Source organism: Ambystoma mexicanum, chromosome 5q, assembly GCF_040938575.1.
Source record: "Ambystoma mexicanum isolate Mex_15411 chromosome 5q, UKY_AmexF1_1, whole genome shotgun sequence".
In the NCBI taxonomy this organism is placed as follows: domain Eukaryota; kingdom Metazoa; phylum Chordata; class Amphibia; order Caudata; family Ambystomatidae; genus Ambystoma; species Ambystoma mexicanum.
In genome coordinates this window covers 618,133,695-618,150,470 of record NC_090933.1, presented here as the reverse complement: position 1 = coordinate 618,150,470, position 16,776 = coordinate 618,133,695, and the positions used below count along the sequence as shown (strand labels likewise).

General features: G+C 44.9%; 1 protein-coding gene across 2 annotated transcripts in view; it reads left to right on the top strand.

Annotated features, from left to right (window-relative positions):
- Positions 1 to 16,776, top strand: part of NSMAF (neutral sphingomyelinase activation associated factor) — a 2,198,666-nt gene that overhangs the window by 450,990 nt on the left and 1,730,900 nt on the right. For both annotated transcript variants that reach the window (XM_069621092.1, XM_069621093.1), the window contains exon 6: positions 10,941 to 10,991. In XM_069621092.1, the coding sequence (XP_069477193.1) occupies positions 10,941 to 10,991 (51 nt within the window). The remainder of the gene's footprint in view (positions 1 to 10,940; positions 10,992 to 16,776) is intronic.

The window sequence follows — 16,776 nt, the reverse complement described above, 5'->3', positions numbered from 1 at the left end:
GCTATTGCAAGCCCCCTCTGCGGGTATCAGGGGCACCCCTGCCTGTGGAGCGCAGGTTCCTCCCAGATCTACGTTGGGGGCTGCCCTGGACGGAACTTGCAACGGATGATGTCTCTGCCTGCTCACGTCCATGCATGTCCCTAAGGGTTTGTGAGAGCTTAGTGAGCACACGGCGCACTGCGGCAAGTTCGGCACATACGTCTTTGGACGTCGCATGCAGTTCCCCCCTCAGGCTCTCGGTGCTTCTCTCCATTCGTGTACTCAGGCTCTCGGTGCTACTCTCCATTTGTACTCTCAGGCTCTCGGTGCTACTCTCCATTTGTACTCTCAGGCTCTCGGTGCTACTCTCCATTTGTGCCCTTAGTGTCTCTGTACTTCTCTCCATTTCTGCCCTCAGTGTCTCAGTTGATGTTTCTATGTCTGCCTTAGTGCCCCCACATTCATCGGCATGGTCCTTGAGGAGCGTGGCCAGTTGCTGCTGTTGCACGATTACCTGGTCGAGGGACTGTTGCCTCTGCTGGGCCATGGCCATTTGCGGTGGTGTCACAGAGGGGCTGGTGACCTCATGTTGCCTTGCCACAGGGCTTGTGGGGGATGGCCAGTCGTCGTCTTGTGGGTGCCCCTGCGTGGTATCCTCATGTTGTACGGGATGGGACAGACAGGGGGATTGGGACAGGTCATGGATGGATCTGACTTCGACATCCCCGTCTTCTGTGTCGGAGCATGCTGCCATCAATGGGGTGTCACCTATGGTGCTGCTGCCACCAGAGGCAGTGCCTTCTGTGGCATCCATTGGGGGGACCTGTGGTGGTGGTGTTGTGGGCATGCTGGCTGCTGGGGTGCCTGTTGATGTTCCCTCCTCTGTGCTGCCACCTGATTTGTGCTGCTGCCGTGTCTTGATGCGTGCAGCTGAGGTGGAGGGTCTTTGGCCGTTGGTCTTGGCCCTCTTTGCAGGTGTGCTGGTAGGGGTGTCCTGATGCTCGTCGTTTGGATCGGACCCTGTGGTGGAGTAAAGGAGGGCGAGGGTTATTAATGGGTCTGTGGGAATTGGAATGGCATTGTATCACATGCATTGGGGTGGTACCTGAGGGTGATTTGGGTCGGGGCCTTGGAGGTGCTTTCATTTGTGTGTGGAGTGAGGGTGCAGTTGTTTGGCAGCCTGCAGTTAGGGTGTGCCTGCTGCACGTGTAGTGGGTGTTTTAGGGGTTTTTAATTATTTATGTATTTATTGTGAGTTTTAAAGTGCGCTATCAGGCCAATGTGTGTGGACGTTCTCCTGGACATGTGTTCCTGTTGCACTATGGGGACACATGGTACTTCACATGATTGGAAATTGTGGATTTAGCATTGTTTTATTTGGGCCACCTACCTGATTCTTCGGATGTCTGCACTCCTTTCTCCATCCCTCCGACTCCCTCTATGCTCTCCATTCCAATGGTGGAGGCACAGATTTCTTCCCAGGGGGTCAACTTGATGGGTGATTCAGGACCTCCCCCGGTGGCTGTGGCAATGTTGCGGTTGGCAGAAAGTATGCTACGGACGCGTATCCGCAGGTCGTCCCATCGCTTTCTGCATTGCTGTGGGTTGCGGGGTGCGGTCCCCACCGCACTTACCCGCTGTGCCACCAGAGCCCATATGGCCTTCTTGTTCGCAAGTGCCGTCCTGGTCATTTGCGTGGAGAAGACGACGGCAGCATTCTCCTGGAGGGTCTCTGTTAGCACGGTGAGTTCCTCACGGGAGAAGTGGACCTGCCGCTTGCGGTCGCACGCTTTCTTCGCTACTTTTCCCATTTTTCTTGGTTTCGCTAGGGTGGATGACGGGTTGGGGTGTGTTTCAGGGTAGTGTTTTTAGTGGTTGTGTGGATTTTGTGGTTTTATAGGTGTACGGCGGGATGTTTCCCGTTCCGGGCCCATGTTTTTACTTCCGTTTCCGTATATTTACGGTCACCGTACTTTCCGGTTGGCGCTCACTGCGGTGTCCGCTAAGATGGGTGGCGGTATTGCACCTAGGGCGCCGTACGGCGGCGGTGTGGGCCGTTTTGGGGTCTTTTCCGCCATCGCGGACTTTGCACTTCCGCCATGCCGTGGTGCTCGTGCCCGATGGGTCGGAATGGGCCGCACTTTGCTCCATCGTGCAATGGCGGAAACGCTATTTACGCTGTGGCGGTCCGGTCAGTCACTTTCCGCCAGGGTCGTAATGAGGGCCACTGACTTTAGGTCCAGTGTGCAGAACACTTTTGCTTCTCCTATTGTGCTTGGATGTCAGTCTGGGACGATACATGTCTTAAGGGGCCTTAAGATGATATACAGTCTAACTTTACCATGGGTTTTTGCACCACCTCAAGGGAAGACACCCACTCAAAAGACTTTCCTTTCTATTACTCCTTCATGGATTAAAGTTCCATCTTTCCTAAAAGATATTGACACATTCCTAACTTTGTGCTTGGTGCACTTCTGGTTTGAAACCTTCTGTGAGGTTTATCATTTTTTAAATTTTTTGTTTTGGAAACTGTTTATTGGATTTTCAAGATGCATTAGAAAAAGGAAAGAAACAAGACCAATGAATCAAATCTAATCAAATAACAAGGAAGAAATGTATCGGGAGAAAAACAGTGCATACATATTCGCTTTCAGTATACGTGCAAGTAAAGGGGTAATAGAACACAAACCGAAAGAGGGAGCACTGGGATCCTCTGTAGCCATCGAGAAGAGTTCAGCACAAGGATCTGGAATACATCAATAAATGTTACAAGGCAAACCATCAGCATAGCGTCCATCTACTAGGCTTGCGGCTTCTATTATTTACAGTAACAAGAATTACTTCCATTGTTGGGGAGTCGGAGGGCTATAGTCATCCGATATGCGCCTATATTTGGTCACAGAATCCGAGAGGGTAGCAGTGATTTTCGCCATGGTGCAGATATACCAAATGTTGGCCCACCACATATGAAGCGAAGGAGGGTCTGCATTTTTCCAATGCTGAGCAATGTTAAGCTGAGCTGCAAGGAGCATATGGTTGGATAAAATGGAGTGAGCGCCCCAAAGGTAAAAACATCTTGGTCATCCATATCGCCCAACAGGACCACCAAATGATCCAAGGGAAGGCGAATACCCACATGTTCACGGATTATAGTGACAACAGCCGCCCAATAGGGTTTAATTACTGGGCAGTACCACCATATGTGAGCCATGGATCTAACCTCTGTGCACCCCCTCCAACAGTGAGGGGAAACAAGGGGATACAGGGTATGTAAACGGTCAGGTTTAAGATACCAACGATAAAGAATTTTGTAAGAGTTCTCTAACATTGTGGTACATATAGATGCTCTAAGAAGCCCTCCTCAAGTCCTTCTCCCAGCTAGTCATATATGCCTCCATCTCCGCCCTGTGTCTTCCACCAAAGGTTTGTACACGTCAGAAACCTTGTGACAGGAGAGGTTAAACGATACCAGCTTCTCAAAAGGCATCAGGTACCTTCCACCTCCCCTTCTGGTCTCAGAATGGGACGCCCAGTGTCTGAGCTGTATATAGTGAAATCTCTGATTCTGGCAACGTGAAGATTGTCTTACATTGCTTGAAGGTGAGGGGGGTCACCTCGTCATACAGTTGACCTAAATCGCAGAATCCACCCTCCCTTCAACAAATAAAGTCCCCTCTAGTCAATCCAGGGGTGAAAGTGGGTTTGTGTAAAACTGGCGTCGTCAGTGAGGGGTGAGTAGTAAGCCAATATCTGCTATTCACATTAACCCAATAGGTTAGGCTAATCCAAGTGGGGGACTATAGGGTGTGCCTCGGAGGTCAGCAAGATGACGGCAGCCGAGGTAGAGAAGCCAAAGAAACTCCCAGAGATGCATGCTCTAATTCCGTCCAGCGCTTAAGCTGCATGTCCAAAAAATCAATTATCATTGACACCTGAGCTGCAGGCAGATATCGGTGCATATTGCCACGGCTCCCTGCTGTTTGGGGTGGACTAATGTCTTGCTAAAAATTCAGGGTGTTTTCCTAGCCAAATGAAATCCCAGATTTTAGATTGTAAAGTTTTAAGAGTGTGGGATGGGAGCCACACTGGGGGGGCCTGGAAGGCGTAGAGCAGCAGCAGCAGAAGTACGTTAATCTTAATGTCGGTGCACCTGCCGAACCAAGATATCTCAGTGCGTTTACACCGCTCAAGATCTTGATAAAGTTCATGGAGAAAAGTCTGGTAGTTATGGGGAAACAAAGTATGGGAGCGGGTGAGATAAATCCCTAAATACTTAAGCCTGTCCTCCTCCCACTTAAATGGATGAGTTTGTTGTAGATGTAGCAGATCTGCCTGAGGCATAGAGACATTCAGGGCTGCCGATTTAGCATAATTAATAGCATATCCCGAGATCCGCCGAATCAAATCCAGCTCCATAGTAATTGTTGGAAGGGTGGACATAAGACTCGTCATCGTGAAAATATCGGCATAGATGGCAAATTTATGTGTAGGCCCACCCGTGTCTAATGTATAAATCCTTTTACACACCCTACGTCTTCTCTGAACACCTCTTGACGTATGTGTTTGACAATCATCATTAGTTACACTTTGTAGTTTTCTCACAGTATCTTCTGCATTCGGGTGTAGTCAAGTGTAGCCATTTCTGATGTGACCTAAGTAGGGCAAGGTTACATGTCTTTATACCAACATATTTTATATAGCAAATGCACATATACCGTTACCTTTTTTGGGGGGGGGTCCCCCCAAATCCATGTTTCCCACCACTAAAAACACACCCTAACAGTTTCCCCACAATATTTATCCCTTTACCCCAGACCCACATACATTTTCGTTATGGTTTGTCGTTGTAAAATTTTAGGTGTGTGCATGTCTACATGAACATTTTGTAATATGAGCATAGTTACACCTCTTGCATTCATGCGCCAAAAATCCAAAAAATAATAATTCAACTCAGTAGGAATGTAATTATGAAGTGATATATTTATGTGAACGAGTGCCTATTGGGATAACACGTGTTTCGACGGACTTGGCCGTCTTTTTCAAATCAGGGCTAAATAGTAATACAACATCAATAGCATACATTAACATTCAACAGGAATTGTTGCACCATTCCGGTAGGTAAGTTACATATGAACACAGAAAGCAAGGAGGAGCATAGGGGAGGATTGGTTCGGATAGAAACAAATCATAACACATTTAAACAAGTAAAAAATCAAAAAATGGGAGAAACAAAGAGAAAAGACAAAAAGAAAATCCTGTGAGTTCAATTTTCTAATATATCATACTGTATATAATTCTGAGCCATATATTGGGTAACTTAAAATATGAAACAAAGTTCTTACCAAATTGTATTGTTTTGTAAATTTGAAACACGGCCTTTCAGCAAGTTCCAATAAGTCATGGGATCAATCCCAACCTGTCAAACTTTTAATAATTAGTTCTCATTCACCGTTAACAGCTGTCTGGTAATTTTGTCAATTTAAACTTGGTTACTCTATATTGTTATAACCTTATTTGTCTGAACTAATGAATAGAGTTACTAATGGGATGCCGAGAGTTTTATGCCTTTTTTTTTTTGACACGCACACATCTGGTAAACGTTAAAGATTTTGCTTAAACACTGTCTGCTCCGTGTTGTATGTCAGGTCAAGAAATTGCAATGGCGAATGCTATTAGAGTGTGCCCATAAGCACCACTTAGTTGATGAATCAACAGATATGACACAGGGCTTATGCGAGGGTTGCACATTCCTGTAATAGACACGAACAGGGGAGTTGCTAGGTCTGGAAAAGACCCGGGGCTACGCTGATGACGGAACTGTTGGGACTGGGGGCTAGCTAGTCTTTTGGCTGTAGCTCCTGAGATTCTATCCGGGGCTACAACCAAAAGATCAGGGGCTATAGCCCCTTTAGCCCCCCCCCCCCTAGCAACGCCCCTGGACACGAATAAGCTATTTGCCAACTGTGTCAAGTTATCTCGTAAGGTACTACGTTAATTAATTTTTATTTGCACAAATAGGACAATCAGAATATCCTCACATGCTGTTTAATATAACAGAAGGTGTGGAGTTATATCTAGATGTACAAATAACACTAAACAGCCAAATGAAACTTATGCCATTTAAATGACTTCAAGATATTTATACATGATTAGTCATGAATATTTTTTAGGTTGCACACTGATTACTGTATGATAGGGTTGTTTGTATCAACACTAATGCGGCATTTTCACTTTTGCCATTTATAACATAGCTAGTTTTCATGTTTGTTTGTCCTTAGAGATACATCATTAAGACATCCCACACCCAGTGTGATGAATACGACGCCTGGGCTATAACTGTCGGTTTTTTCTGTGTCTTGATGAAAGCCTTTTCTGGTCCAATATCAATTTAATGGACAACAGTCATCCGTGAACCTCTGAAGACTGTACTCTTTTAAGGCTGGAAACAGAGTTATCCTGTCGACACATCTTCCAAATGGATCTTTGTCCATACATTGTCCCTTTTGGGGTTTTTGTAAAAATACCACCATTCTATGTCTATGATGTGAAGTCACTTCTGTCACTACTAACATTACCTTTTGAAATAGAACAGGTTTGTTGTATATTTTGAATCAAGTTAACAGATTTAGATGATTGTTTCACACGACTTTTTTACCCAACAGGATTGTGATTTTTTCTGTTTTTTTTCTCTCTTTTTTTTCTCTGTTTTGTTGTGTGTTTTTTTAATAATTGGACTCATTATGTTTAATTTCTTTTAATATGTATTAGAAAAATAAAGCTGATTTTCTTCCTTTGAAATACTAGCTTATGTGCATATCTTGTGATATTTGTTTTGACACAAGACTGTGATTCATTTTTGCCTCATTTCCACCCTTACAACCAGCCCAAATAGTGTGACACCAAGAGGTAGCTTGTTTTGGGAACCCTTTTGTGTTAAACTATATTATCTAGCTTCACAACTACGATATGTGACCATGTGGCTAGCAGATAGAGGAACCACTGAAAGTGACCTCATACAGGCAATAGTGCGACCTGCCAGGTTCAAGGATGTTTTATGGATCCCAGGCTCCTATATGGGTCCACACTGCTTAATGATAGGATTGAGCAGACAAATCTGGGCTGGGGCATTTAAATTGGCCCACATAAAACACTTTTACTCCCAATATGCACCTATAATGACAAATACCTGCTCAAGCCTGGTAGAACTAGGTGCTACCAGAGTTTGGGAAATGCATGACATATACACCTGGGGGGACATGTTTGGAAACGGGGAATTCAGGGAACTAGATAGCTTGATACAGCAGGAGGGACTTCTGGGGGGGGTCAGTTTCTGCGACACATGAAAATATGGAAGGTGGCTAGGCAGAAGTGGGAGGGATGGCCCGCCGAACTTATGGAGGAAATGCTTGCGTCTATACGAACTAGAAGATGGCTGCAAACCAACGCCACAAATTTATCAGGTTTTACTGGCAACGGCAGATATGACACATGAGAAGCTGAAAGGAGATTGGGGGAAAAAGATGCAGGGACACAAATTACTGAGGCCAATGGGGACAGGCGCTGATTTCTGTTAAAAACGTATCTCGCAATGCGCAATTCCGCCTGGTTCAACTTAATAATTTATTGTACCGGACATACATGACCCCAAGCAGAGTGGCCAAATTAAACAAGGAAGCAGCCCCTGAATGCCTCTGGTGCAGTACCGAGGGGGCAGACATAAAGCACATGTTATGGGAATGCATTAGGGTGAGAACATTCTGGTTTCGCATAGAGCAAGCGTGCAGGAAAGCTGGCATTGCGAGATTTAAATGGAACTTAATGGAGTGTCTGCTAGGAATGTATCCCAGACCCAATAAATAGAGACATGTTGTTAAATTCATGGACCTGGCGTGCGTCCTAGCAAAGGGACGCATTGTAATAACCTGGAAGTAGGCAGGGGCCCCAATATGATCAATGGCACAGAGAATTTGAATGCTGGTACATTGAGGAGACTAAGGCGTAGGCTATGGCCACACAAAGCACAGAAGGTGAACAATCAGATGCATTTGATGCCTGGAAAAGTATGAATGGGTCAATATTCCCACCCTCAGAAAAACCACCCTGAACACTGTAATAACAGTAAGAGGGTTGCACAATGTGAAGGATAGACTCATTATGGTTTTCTGAGATGGCCTGATATTGAAGGGATTGAGAGTGCAGTCCTGTATGCACCTGTTCTGTGAACCACTGCTATAACCCTGAGGTTAGATGGTAGTAACCTAGCTGAGCTCTTGTTATTTGTTTTTGTTTTTCTTGTTATGTTGTATAAATCTGAGATTTGGTTGGTACATAAACACTGTATGGCCAGCTGAAACTCCCATTGATCTCAACTGAAAGGAAGCTGTCCTATTGTAACTGTTGGAGATGTAAGATTTGCCAGTGTACCTGAACAGTATTGTAAAACGCAAAAAGATAATAAATAAACAAATTTAAAAAGATAATCCTTGAAATAAACTGGGATTACATCTCTGAAGAGTAGGCTTGGCAATTTATCACAGAAGAGTGAGTTCACCACTGCATTTCTGTAGAGTGGGTGGAGTACTATATCCCTGAAGCATGAACCAGGTACCATATCCCTCCCAGAAAGAAGTGAATCAGGCACCAAACCAGAGATTACAGATGGAAGGCTGGTTGCTATATACCCGAGATGTGATTGTGGCAAAGAAGTGTGAAGGTCCTATTTCCTTGAGACTGTATTGAGAGTTGAAATCCAGAGGGAGACCAGTATTGCTGTTCAATAGTGAGATAGTTGGCATCCTGACTTTGTCCCCAAGCCAGAAGGGGACCCTTCAACCCAGGAAAACTAGCTTACTAGGGCATTGCCAGAGCTGGGAGCTCCTAGAGGTAGCGATTGGGTGCAACACCCCCTTCCAAAACTATAGCATTGCCCTGACCTAAGTGATGTGTCCTCCGAGCGCGGACTCTAAGTAAATGACTAAGCCTTTACTGTGTGCCCTCTCCCTAAAACCTACATATAAGTGCTGGGAGAAACCACCCCTGCTAGGGACCTTGTAGGCTTTGGCAATGTGGGTGCTAAGTTGCTCCTGGTGAGCTCCAAAACCCAGAAGAGTAGAGATGGTCAAGTGAGCCTAACCAAACTGTTTCTGAAGATACTGATGGAATCTGTATCTCGTAGGGCCCCATATGCTAAGGGGAGCCCAGTGTTAGACAGTGAAGCACACCCTAAATACAGGGAAAGGAGAACAACGAAATAAAGTATGGTTGCATGAGCTTAATGGCCTTTGCTTGCATGCTAGGAGCTCTGCAAACCAAAATATACCTGCAAGAATGAGCGCCAAAACAGAGATGCAGAGTGCCATGGAAATGGACAGATAGGAGGCTTGAGTGCAGAGCTGCGCGAAGCTTGAAGTAAGGCTGCATTTCTTCCTTACCTCCTGTATGTGTAATTTCAAGGGTCAGAATCCTGGAGATCCAGATGAGGAGGTGCAAACAAGGACTGGGGACCGATTGGCCAATGGCACAAAGGGTCCATGAAGAAGTAGCATTCAGATAAGACGTATATAAAGCTGGTCCAGATAGCATTGCAGAGAAATAAGCCCTGGAGGGAGTACACCGGAAGAGGCAGCCAGGAGGAAAATCTAGAGGGAGAGAGACGCACCAGGGGCATCAGGAGACGTCATCCTAAAACAGCTATGCACTACCAAGAATGGGAGAAAGCCAAAGACCAGACGCAAATGCCAAGAGTAGGACTTGCTGGTAGAAAAGTTCTTGAGTTTCCCCAAATGATGGGTGAACTTAACTGACAACTGTGGCAAAGTTTGAGGAGGGTTCCTAGAATCATATTTGACTTAAGGGTAGAACACTGGGTGCTAGTGGGAAAACTATCGTCTCTACTAAAAGTTATAAGGTCACCATAACCCTTCCTGTGAGTAAGAAGGGCACCACATCACTTGCTAAGAGTGAGAGTGTCACTGTATTCCTTACTAGTGAACTTGAGGGACTTGTGACCCAGATCAGGAAAACGTGAGCCAGGCACTGTGCTAGATTACAAATACTGAGCTTGCAAGTGAAAGCATAGCAAAGCAGCGTCTAGGTACGAGATCCCTGTGACTATAACTGGAGTACAGAAGTATCTGGGTGCCTTCTCCGTCACTGTGATTTTGAATTATGAACTTGCTGGTGACTATACTATATCTCAGAAACTTTGAGGTAGACCAGCACCCCCATGATAATCCTGACACTGTAGTGTCTGATCCATCTGGGTACCTTTAGTTTAGATTATTCCCAGAGAGTAATTTCCACTTATGTTTCAGATAAACCGTTAGACCCTATAGGGATTAGTCCAAGCAAACTTTCTGTCTGATTAAAAACATGTTTGAACTTAAATCCCATGTGTCACGTGGTTTTTCTATTTGCCATCTTGGAGACCTTTGATGCACTGTAATTTACCTAATCTACGAACCTTCTTATGAAACTTCAAGACAGGAAGACCTTCGTTAGTTGTAAATAATGCCATAGTTCCCATATGCGTTTATCCCAAACCTGCTCCAAACAAGACAAACCGTGTTAAGAAGAATGATGGTTACTAAAGCCCTGATAATGGGGAAAGAATTCTGGTGTAGATTACTAACCATGATAGACCAAATACCCTGATTCACAGTAGTTTACCTCATCCTGAAGTATTTTTCTTAGATGTTTCCAAGGTAGGAACAACTTTTTTGCTTGGAGATAAGCCCCATCTCCTATAGACGTTTACCCCATCCTCATCCTGTCGATAATGCGTGTAAACCTTACTTTCTCTCTCTGTTCTGTTGGTCCACTACCATCTGCAACTGCAAACATGTCTGCGTTGTTTACCAAATTGTGGGCAATTAAAATACCTCTCTCCAATTCCGAAAGCATTTTTATGTCGGTTTTTGACAAAATATGTACTGACTTTTTGTTTCCGTTTATTTATTCAGGTTTGTCACATCAAAGAAAAAAATATTGTTGCACCATATAAAGTTCTACGTGTAAGTAATTATTTCTTTGGTTTGTTTCATATGTTAAACTGCATAATGTTTTTGTTTTTTTTTTTAATTTTGGATGATTTATTATAATAACTTTCCACACAGTAATGATTTTACAAAAAGATAATCAAAATACATTCCTTATTTTTTATGAATAACTTTCCTTGTAGTTATGGAAAGCAATCGCAACAGTATATTACAATGAAGTCATGTTTTTAAAAGTAAAGCAGATCAGGACTCGCAAAATCTACTAGCCCACTAGCATTGTCGTGTAGTTTTTATGGCAGGCGAGTACCAGTTACATTATACGTGACGTTGCTGATGCGCATGGGGATGTAAAAAAATTATTTTTCATTTACTGCAAACACACTTTGCTGGCAGTAAATGACCAATACAAGTTTAACTGTGCATGCTTGACAGCATTGCACCAAATATGAATTGTGCTTATGGCGACATGCACAATTCTACAAAAAGCTGTGGTAAATTTTTTGTCACCAGTCACCTTGGGGCAAGTGCATTTCTCTTAGGTAGAGTATGTAAACTAAGGCACCAGCTAATATATATTGCCATAAACCCCTGGTTGTTATGATAATAGATGTATTTCTGCCAGGGACAATCCGTTGCCAGAACATTTCAGGAGGAATAATGTTCTCATCATGATTCAGGTATTTATAATATCTCATAGACATCCTGTATACAAGTGCACTGTGTGACTAAGTGCTGAGCGCTTTTAATTATCGGTATATCTTTACATAGTTTGCAGGTCTGCTGTTCTCTTTGAGTACCTGTCCTAGGTCCTTGTACTGTTATTATAGGTAGCAGGTTAAACTGGAGCTGCATAAAGAACCTGCGTAATCTGCTGGACGGGTACGCTGTTAAGTATTTTTGTGGTCATTTAATAGGAACAATTTAAAATGTATGCTCAGCAAATTATTGATGTTTTCTAAGATATTGAAGCCCCGATTCAGAACTTGGCGCAGTGTAGGTGGTAAAATGCATGATTAACTGCGCCAAAAGAGGACGCACAGGCTCCACTAGTATTCTCAAGTGGGCCTGGGCGTCCTCGTAGAGCACGACCGTGCACTGTGTGGATTGCACCTGTTTTCAGTTGTAACGGGCGCAATCCAATCTTGGCAGCATTTTTGTTAAATAATGACAGAATCATTATTTTACAAAAATGCTGCAGAGAACACCGAAGTAAGCAGCTTCAATGTTGCAAAATACAACGTTGAAGCTGCTTGCTTTGGTGTATGTGAAAAGGTTCATATACACCCTTGTGGTTTATATAAACACCTTCATATACACCAAAGCAAGCAGCTTCAACGTTGTATTCTGCAACGTTGAAGCTGCTTACTTTGGTGTATGAAAGGCCTTTTTATGCATGTAAATCTTGTAAATATGACAGCTTTATTATTTTCCTGTGTACATTTACACACAAGTTTAGAGCACAGGGCAGTGCAAAGAACACAAACCAGAACTCTCTGAAGATTTTTATCTACATGGATGTAATTGCATGCCATGGATAAAAGCCTCTGAAACAGAATGCGTTTCTCTGAAGCCTTTCAAAAAATCACTGCACACTGTGATTAAAGGAATGGTTTATTTCCATTCAGCTTCTGCTTTGTGTTGGTGCTCATGGAGCAAACAGAAGCTCTGTGTATATTTATTTTCCTAGCATTTTAGGATTGTATAATTAATAAGATGGAAAACTAAGTTGCAATTGAGAATTAACATTTTATTAAAAAAAATCCAGTGAAAGCAAACAAGCATTTCACAATTGTACTTTTCATAGTTCCTGTGCTGTGTGCATAATCATGCGGAGGCAAATAATATTTACACTTTTAATTTTATTTACACTCTAATTATAAAAACAGTATGTAAAATGATGACTATGCTCGGTCTAGTTTACATCTATTCAACCTTGCAGTCAATGGGGGTACATTACTATAAATAGTCAGTGGCAGCAGATTCTTTTCTCAAGGGTGAGTGAGGGAGGGGAGAGGGGGGTAGATAATGGGGGTTACAATATCTGTTTTGAGGTCAGAAGGGTGGGAGTAAGGGGAAGGGAAGGGGGAGTTATCTGGTGACCACCAATGCCCTAAGTGGTTTCAGTGATCAATTGAGGTCATTGGGGAGGGGAAGGGGCCAATGGTTGGGGAAGGAGAGGGGTAGGGAAGAGGGGTGAGAGGGGGGGAGTGAAGAAGAAGGGCTTTCAGGGAGGAGCGGAAGGATGAGTTGGTGGGGGTAGGGAGTTCCAGTGTCGGGGGGGGGGGGCCAAGAGTTGGAAGCAGCGGAAGCGTGAGGAGGCACATGGGCCTGGGGGTACAGTGAGAAGGTAGAGGTCTGCTCAGCGGAGAGAGCGTGAGGGGGGGTAAAATGAGAGGAAGGAGGAAAGGTAGGGGTGCAGGTCATGGAGAGATTTGTAGACGAGACAGAAGAATTAAAATTTCAGTTGAGAGAGGAAAGGAAGCCAGCCAAGTTGAGAGAGAGAGGAATAAATAGAGCCTTGAGGGCCGAGAAGACATAGAATATGAATAGAGGAGTGGTAGATGGATTTTAGGGGAGTAAGGTGAGAGACCGGGAGTCCAAAGAGGAGAGAGGAGCAGTAGAAGAGGCGGGAGAAAATAAGGGAGGAGATTAGGAGTTTGGAAACATGGAATGTGAGAGAGGAGCGGATCTTGCAGATGTTGAAGAGGTGGTGCCGACAGGCACGAGAGGTTAGAGAGATGTGGTTGGAGAAGGAGAGAGAGGAGTCGAGATGGGGGCAGAGATTGCGGGTATGGGTAGATATGGGGAGGTTAGAGGGTGGAAGGTAAATGAAAGGCGGGCGAGAAGGGAGGTATAGAGAGAGAAAAGAAAGGGTCCAAGTACGGATCCCTGGGGGACGCCATAGTTCAGGGGGAGGCTGGAGGAGGTGCGGCCGCCCCAGGAGACGGTGAAGGATTGATTGGAGAGGTAAGAGGAGAGCCAGGAGAGGACAGAGCCTTTGAAGCCGAAGGAGGACAGAGCGTTAAGAGGTAAGGGGTGATCTACGGTATCAAAAGCTGCAGAGAGGTCAAGGAGGATGAGAATTGAAGATTGCTTAGCATAGCGAGCAGTCAGGAGAGATTTGAGGACATAGGTGAGGGCAGTCTCAGTGGAGTGTTTAGGGCAGAAACCAGATTGAGAGGTGGGGAGGAGGGAGTGGGATGAGACGAAGGTAGAAAGTTGAGAGTAGGCTCGGCGCTCGAGGAGCTATGAGATGAAGGGGAGAAGGGAGATTGGTCTGAAGTTGAAGGCAAGAAGAGGGCTAGCAGAAGGTTTCTTCAGGTAGGGATTATCTAGCCTCTGAAATCTTCAAGACTACAATTGAAACATTCAAAACCTGACTCTCAAGCTAGTGCAAGCGCTGTTCACAAAAAAACAAATGAAAGTTACATTTGTAATTGAAACAGATTGCAAAACCTATCCCTGTGATAATCCAGATAGGTATTTACCTTTATGTAGCGCTTCATACATGGTTCGTCCAACATCTAGGCACTGTGATTATTATACCTCAGTTGATACTCACTTAACCGACCTCTGAGGGATGTTAGCCAATAAGATAGCTCAGCCAGTTTAGCACTCATTGCTGCAAGCTGTGCGTGATCTGTAGGTTGCAGGTTCGAATCCCAGCATGGCCAACTCAGCCTTTCATACTTTCGAGGTCGATAAAGGAGTACCGACTTTGGTTTAGTGATAACTATGATAACTATGATAAATATGTTCTATGTACAGCACTTTGCCAAAAATGATATCTAAATAACCATTTGACCATGAGATTAGATATAGAATTTAGCATGGAGTCCTTGCCTCCCTGCACTGTTGTATCATAACAGTGGCATACCATTAGGTAGTAATAGCGCCAGGAAATGAGGACTTCCATTAAACATCAAAAAACAATTCTGCTCTCGAACCTCAAAACATACAATACTATTCATGCTTGCTTTACTATGTAATTGGCTAGGTTTTTGTGTTTTCAACATTTAAATATATACAAGAGAGATCAAATGGCCAGACCTTAGAGAAATATTCAAGGTGTATTCTGTCACAATGCAGAAAGTTGCCACATAGTAATGATTTCCATACAGTTTTTGCACACGTCGGCTGGATGTCTCTCTTGCAAAGGAGAAAAGTCATTTTTACTTTCTTAAAATCACATTTACTCTCAAAGTTTAAAAATGGGGAGTAAAATACTCCCACCTTAAAATCTTATCTGGGGCACGGTATGCACCACACGGGTGTATATGAACACTTTCATATACACCAAAGTAAGCTGCTTCAACGTTGTATTCTGCAAAGTTGAAGCTGCTTGCTTTGGTGTATATGAAAGTGTTCATATACACCCTGCACTGGCACCGGCTTCTTGTGGCACTCCTCCAGTCTAACTGCACCAAAATGGTACCGTATATGTGCGCTATTTTAGCACACATATTAAACTGGAGGAGTGCCACAAAAAAAGCCTTCAAAGAAGCCAGGTTACGAATGTGGCGGTTGTATTCCACATGTAACCGCCACATGTATTCTGAAAGTAGCGCATTCCTTCCGACTTCGGAAGAATGCGCCACCTTCAGAATAGGTCTTAAGTACTGAAAATGTTGTTAACCCTTTCAACATCCTTTTCGGTACTTCTCACCTGGATGAGAATAGGGGCCTCGGTGGTCTTGCGCCAATCCCATTCCTTGGCTTTCTTCTTATTTGCACAATAAGTACAGCTGGGGTATATCCCCAATTTTGAAACCAGTCAATTCTTTCACTGAATGATATGCAAGCGCCGGCATAGGCTTTAATCATTTTAGCCGTGCCTATACACAAAACCTGACAGAGAACACTAACAAATTCAAGGAATTAGTCCCTTCTCCCCAAGGGTAAGCCACCTCTTTGGGGACGACAGAGGTGTGCTGGCTACACTTGGCACCCCCTAGGGGACAGGGTAAGTGGGATCCCAATGGGGGTGACTCCCCTAAATTCCCCCTTTTGGGGACAAGAAATCCCCAAGTAAGGATTTTTCTACACCTCTCTGCAACACAGATTCACAAGTATGTTTGGGCTATACGGGAATTGAGCAGTACAATAGGGTACCAGACCCTTTAAAGGTGGATGGTTTAGTTTCTGACCCGGCCTTGATAAACATCTATGGGATGGGGCAGCACCCTCTACCGTCCTGGAGTGCATTAGCTTTTCCCTCTGGGGAGGGATGGGGACCCCCAGAACTGCCACTAGGAGGATGGGGACCGCCACTGTGCAGAGGGATGCTCAACCCACATGCGAGGCAGGTGACCAAGGGATGGGGGCAGCACACCCTACCATGCCTGGAGCTCTGCCCAGGCCACATTAGAGCTTTTCCCTCCATGGAGAGACAGGGACCCTGCCTGGGCTTCCCGGGACTGCAGCTGGACAGGCAGATGCTGGACCCACATGCAAGGCAGGTACCCAACGTAGGGGGCAGCAGTACCTTGAGCTCTGGCCGGGCCGTGTTAGAGCTTTTCCTCCAGGGAAGGATGTGGACACCACTGTGCCGGGGATGGTCGACCCACATGCAAGGCAGGTGCCAAGGGGAGGGCGGCAGGACCCCCCCTCCCCCGCCGTCCTGGAGCTCTGGACGGGTTATGTTGGAGCTTTTCCCTCCAGGAAGGTGCAGGGTCCCTGCCGGGGCTTCTGGGGACCACTACTGGGCTTGGTGACGTTCGTCTCACGTGCAAGGCAGGCGCCCAAGAAAGGGGTCAGTAACTCCTGCTGTTCTGGAGCTCTGGCCATGGAGTGATAGAGC